The sequence below is a fragment of the Grammomys surdaster genome, unplaced genomic scaffold, assembly GCF_004785775.1.
Source record: "Grammomys surdaster isolate TR1022 unplaced genomic scaffold, NIH_TR_1.0 66, whole genome shotgun sequence".
Taxonomy (NCBI): Eukaryota; Metazoa; Chordata; class Mammalia; order Rodentia; family Muridae; genus Grammomys; species Grammomys surdaster.
In genome coordinates this window covers 4053794-4059629 of record NW_021604568.1, presented here as the reverse complement: position 1 = coordinate 4059629, position 5836 = coordinate 4053794, and the positions used below count along the sequence as shown (strand labels likewise).

Here is a 5836-nt window from a genome sequence, read left to right as displayed (position 1 = left end):
TGAAGGTGATTCAGAGGTTCCTACCCTGACCCCAAGACAGTCCCACAGGAACAGATGCCTCAGAGCAAGGAATATGGGAGAGGAGGCATAACACTGTTGGCAGAAGCCTGAGTCTCATCAATCCAAGAAGCAACTTGGATCAATAAACTGACCCATCTTTGAGACTGTTTCCGTAGCACACCGAGTCCCTATTTAGGAAGTTGATAGTTCCCTGGGTATCTTGTAGAGCCCTTTTTTCAGGAAGATACTTCTGAGAAGCTTTCTATCAACACTGCCCTCAACCTCTCCATCTCTGCCTTGAGATGAGAGGAACACGTGGCCCAGAAAATCCCTCCTCAACTCTGTGTCTCTTTATGGACCTCTTTGAAATATAGACTCAGAACCACAAACAAATAATTAGGTCACCACTGGTTCTGTTCTTTCTTTCTTTCTTTCTTTCTTTCTTTCTTTTTCTTTTCTTTCTTTTCCTTTTTTTTTTGAGATAGTGTTTCTCTGTGTAGCCCTGGCTGTCCTGGAACTCACTCGGTAGACCAGGCTGGCCTCGAACTCTCGAACTCAGAAATCCACCTGCCTCTGCCTCCCAAGTGCTGAGATTAAAGGCGTGCGCCACCACCGCCCGGTGGTTCTGTCTATTCAACTCTACCTTTTTAAACCTCTTCTTTCTTTGGGAGAGTGGAAATCCCACCTCCATCTTAACGATGTCAGAGGCTGTCCAATATCCTAAAGATGGCAGAACCAAGTAACTAAGGATGCTGGACAAGCAGTGTTTCATGGACCTGGACACCCCCCTCAATACTGCTTGTTCTATGAAACAAGAGATCCTGTCATAACAGAAAGGCAAACTCCTTTCCCAGCTGAGACAACTTTTTCTTACTACATATATGTTTTTTTTTAGACCCTTACTCTAAAGAATATTTAGATATCTGGCTTACTGCTGTGTTTTGACACTGCCAAGCTCTGGGGCTCAGGGCAGACAGGAAGGATGCTGTGTGGAGGGGTTCTGTGTATGCTTGGGAAGCAGCTGGGTCTGATCACAGAAACCCTTCCTTATAACTCATTCCATGTAACCCCATCCTTGCTTAAGAATCATCCCTGGCATGGAAATTTATTCTTTACCATTATAATTTGCTTGCTTTGCAAGTTCTCTCAAATAAAGTTATTTTCCTCTCCTATTTAGCATACCAAGGGGTTATGAAGATTAAGATGCACTATGCAAATGTCATCGCATCTCTAGATTAAGCCACTGACCCTGAAGTACACAGCACTTTGGTGAGAGTTTTCTGAGGAAAAGACTTTACCACTGGACTATCCAAAGGATGCTAAACTTTCAGAGGCAGACAAGGAAGGGCTTATGAACGACAACATTAGCCTGAGATGATGAGAGAGATACAGAGACAGGATGGGGTGAAAAGACAGCTGTATCAGCTTAGCATCATAAAGGAGAGGTATTGCCTTTTGATACTTAAGCATTTTTTAAAGAGTGATGTACACAGCTGAGCTGTGGTGCTCGACTTTAATCCCAGCACTCAGAAGGCAGAGACAGACAGATCTCTGAGTTCAAGGCCAATCTGGTCTACAGATTGAGTTCCAGGACAAACAGGGCTACACAGAGAAACACTGTCTCAAGAAAAAAAAAGAAAAAGAAAGAAAGAGGGAAGGAGGAGGAGGGAAGGAAGGAAGGGAAGAAGGAAAGGAGGAGGGAAAGAGAGGGAGAGAGAGAGAGGGAGAGAGAGAGAGGGAGGGAGGGAGAGAAGAGAGCTGTACAGGAATGGGTTAAAGGTCATCTTCATCATCCTGGTATTGCTGTTATCAGCAGAACATTAAGCTTCTGCCCAGGTAACATTTGGAACGGGATCTCAGCTACTTTTGTGGCTCCCGTCTCCAGTTCTTTTAATCCTGGCTAAGACAGTGGCCTTAGAAACTTTCTTCCGGTCGTAAGCCAGGCCGAGGGCAGCCATGCAGTCGATGAAGAACGTGGTGAAGTTGATGTGCCAGCGGTACTCACTGGCAGAGTAGTCATAGGGGAAGACGTGATGGTAGTTGTGGAAGCCCTCGCCTGCAACAGAAGCAAGGAGAACAGTCAGGGGGCTCAGTGATTGCTGCTTCCCTTTTGCACACTTCTTACCTGTAAGGTAGTAGCTTGAACATCAGAGAACTGTGCATCTGTTAACTGAATAGATGACCCCAGTGTCTTCTACCCTGAGGAAACAAGAGTCCTCCGAGCATCTTCAATGTATTGAACGATCTCACTTGCTCATAGGGTACGGGGCTTTTTTGGGAATGATGTTTCTATTGTGATAACTAGATGAGAGAAGAATCGTCTACTGGCAAAATGCTTCATCTTGGAAAAAGCCAGAGCAAACATAAATACTGACCCAAGACCCTACTGGCTCTGTGTCTATACGCATGTTTTCTGGTGAGATGGGATGGGATGTGTGCTTCTTACAAGGTGACCAAGCTCACCCTTACCCATAGTACTGGTATTCTCTGTAAATGTGGAAGGTTCCAACAGAAGAGGCAGCAACAGCCACAGGAAGGGATGCCAAGCACCAGAGTTCCCTCAGCTATTGGCAGCTCACAGTGGGCTACTTTCAACTTTGATCTTGGGTGAGGGAGGTATTGATAAATCAGAACCACTCTAAAAATTAATTTGCAATTCCTTTGTTTGTTTATTTGTTTGTTTTTTGAGACAGGATTTCTCTGTGTAACAGAGCCTTGGCTGTCCTGGACTTGCTTTGTAGACCAGGTTGACCTCGACCTCTAAAAGAGATCCTCCTCCTTCTGCCTACAGAGAGTCCTTCTAACTTCTGATGTTCTGAGAACTCTTGAGACAAGCATTCACTTTGACAAAAAGGAAAATACATATTTTTTGTTATTTTGGAGTCAGGATTATTCCTGGTGCAGATAAATGAAAACCCTACAGATTGTTCGCAGAACTTTTCTTTCCGACAGACTGCCAGAAAATCAACACTGACCTCACCAAGTTAGTACAGAGACCAACTAACTCAAGATCTGGATCTTGAGTTTCCCTGGATAGATTAAGAGTGACAGGCAAAATCAGAAGAGCCAAGGGATTTCAGACCTAGAGATGCTGCTAGCCAGGCTTCCTTGTGACCATGTGTCCTATCTTCATGCCAGGATGCCCACAGTGTCCACTTAGAAGCAGGTGGGAGAACGCCTGGCTAAGGCTGCTAACAAAGAACTGTAACTTCTACACTCGGGGCTCTGAGTGGTAGATTTAAAAGATAAGGAAGCAAGAGCTATGTGTAGCAACTGGGGCATCCAAAATAGAAATCTTCAGAGATCAACTTTCACAGAAAACAGGAGCATAAGACCATGGGGAAGGTAATTCAAGATGCCAAGAGGAGGGGGTAGAAACTAGACTGTCAGGAAACAGCTGGAGAAGGCCCAAGGGTGAGGTAAGAAGGTAAAAGAAGAGATAAGGAAGTCGCCTGGGTAAAGCAAGAGTGCTTCAGCCACTCTGGACAACCAGTCACGGGGACATGAGTTGAAGAGGCTCACTACACATGCAGTTACAGAACGGAATGCCAGGCCATATTAGTCTATGGACATCTTGTAATTGTAGAGTAAGTAAGTTATTTCCAGAAGATCAAAGTAAGAATATGTTCAGAGCTAGAAAGCATTTGATTTAGAAAAACTAGGGCAGGAAGAGGAAAGTATATTCAAGATAGCGCACTTGGTCTTGAGTGAACTAAGTCGGAATTACTCTTTCTGCGTTCTACATAGCAAGATTAAATGCAAAACACTGGGCTTACTGTCTATCCTACTGACCCTGCTGCTGGACTCATTCATTTCCTAACCAAAGTGAGATGTTAGCCAACCAGAGACAGGAGAGTGACAAACTTAACAGGGCTTAATATAGGCTTTGTGTAGTGGCCCACACCTTTAATCCTACTCTTGGGAGGCTGATACCAGTGAATCTTTGTGAGTTTGAGGCCAGTTTGATCTAAATAGCAAGTTCCAGGACAGACATGGCTACATGGTGAGACCCTGTCTAAAAAAGGCCTAACATACACATCATTTGGAGACTGTTTTGGATCTGATGTTTTTAACCTTTTGTTTTGTTTTGTTTTGTTTTGTAACAGGCTTTTTGACTTCCATATATGTTTCTTTTTTTAAAATACCCAATTGGTTTAGCTTTTCACTGCTGTTTATTTTTGAGACAGAGTCTCACTGTGTAGCCCTGGCTGGCCTGAGGCTTGCTGTATAGAGAAGACTGGCTTTGTACTTAGCTACTAGACCCTGGCTTTAAGATAGAAGAACTGAGACACAAATTATCATTAAAAACAAACTTAGGAGCCACATGTGATGGCTCAAACCCCTAATTCCAGCATTTTGGAGGCTGTTGCAACTTTGAGGCCAGCCTGGGTTACAGAATGAGTCCCGACTTAAAACAAACAAATCTTATCCTGTCTTTCAGGTTTCTAGCAAAAAATCCTAACTAGTAGGCCATTGAATGTGGTCGTGCCATAGACAGCTGACTTACCCAGTGTTCCCACTCTAATTAGCATATTCTCTCGGGCGCCAATGTTCTTGTCGTAGGGACGATACCCATAAAGGTGGGCGGCACTGTTCACCAACCAGGTGACATTGAGCAATAAGGTGTATCTCAGCAAAGCGGCAACAAAGAAACTGTGTAGGAAAGCTTCACCCCAGCAGTGCCAGGGCACCAGTGTGGGCAGGATGAAGCACATCAGAAGGAGGCCGGGTATATAGTACCTACGTGGAGAGATCACACAGAGTCTGGAGAAGTCACTCCCACATCTGCCTCATGTGTCCACTCCCACACTATACCTAGCTTCCCTCCTACCACGGTAGGTATGGGGGAAGGGCAAGGGCAGAAACCATCAGGAGAGAGTGGGGTGGATAATCTTTTGAACTTGAGACCTTCTATAATATTTTATACAAGGCAATAAAGACACATGAAATGCCTTTCCTAGGATTACACCTCTAAAAGCCAATGTATCGAGCATAGGACTGCCCGACAAGGCATCTATTGTTCTTTTCCACAGAGCACAAAACCATGTTACTTAAACAAATCACAAGCTCATAGCCAGTTCTGCTGTCTGGGCTCCTGTCCATGTGCCTTTGAGTTTCCTTTTCTTTTTGTCTGACAAGGTCATTGGCACAGATGGTGGCATGCCCTGGCTGCACTTCTTCCCACCATCTCTTAATCTTTGCTCTGCTTTCCATCTGGGAGGCCCGCTGAGTGTCCTTCATCATACAAAGGTCTTTGTCCCTCTGGAGGCCTTGCTCTGCTCTCCATCCTCATCCAGACCATGACACCATCATTTCAAGGGAGCTGATTGCAGCTGATGATCATGTAGATTTTTTTCTACCCTCTCTTTGTATTTCCACTGAGCCAACTTCCTTTTCCATGTACCTCTTAGGGACAATGAATAGTCTTCACATTCTGCCTTGTATCATGATTATTTTACACTGGTCTCTCCACCTCAACAGGCTAGAAAATTCCTTGAGGGGAAAGACTTGGCTATACTCACTTTTATGTTTTTGCCTATCCTAGTTAGATCAGTGATAGTTAGATCAAACTGTATTTAATAGCATCCATGAAAATTCAAAGGGCACAAACTGAGCAAAACAGTAAAGTCTCTGTATAGCCTCTGAGCCATTAAAATGAGTTTGAAATGGCGGTCTTAAACATACAAGCCCAAAATCGCTCAGCTTTTATTTTCAAGTTATAAGAGAAAAGGTGGAGTTCTAACCTCCAGGTGCCCTGGGTTACAGTCCCAGTTCCACCCCCAGCCCCCACTCACCTCCTCTGGAACATCACCAGCTTCTCAGCTTTTAGGTCAGA

General features: G+C 44.4%; 1 protein-coding gene across 1 annotated transcript in view; it reads right to left on the bottom strand.

Moving 5' to 3' along the window:
* Nucleotides 1-1856: 1856 nt before the first annotated feature.
* Nucleotides 1857-5836, bottom strand: part of LOC114627578 (acyl-CoA desaturase 3-like) — a 32463-nt gene continuing 28483 nt past the window's right edge. The window contains exons 4-6 of the mRNA XM_028775464.1: nucleotides 5796-5836; nucleotides 4508-4740; nucleotides 1857-2056 (exon numbers count right to left, since the gene is read on the bottom strand). The exon at nucleotides 5796-5836 is cut by the window's right edge and continues 126 nt beyond it. Of these exons, the coding sequence (XP_028631297.1) occupies nucleotides 1857-2056; nucleotides 4508-4740; nucleotides 5796-5836 (474 nt within the window). The remainder of the gene's footprint in view (nucleotides 2057-4507; nucleotides 4741-5795) is intronic.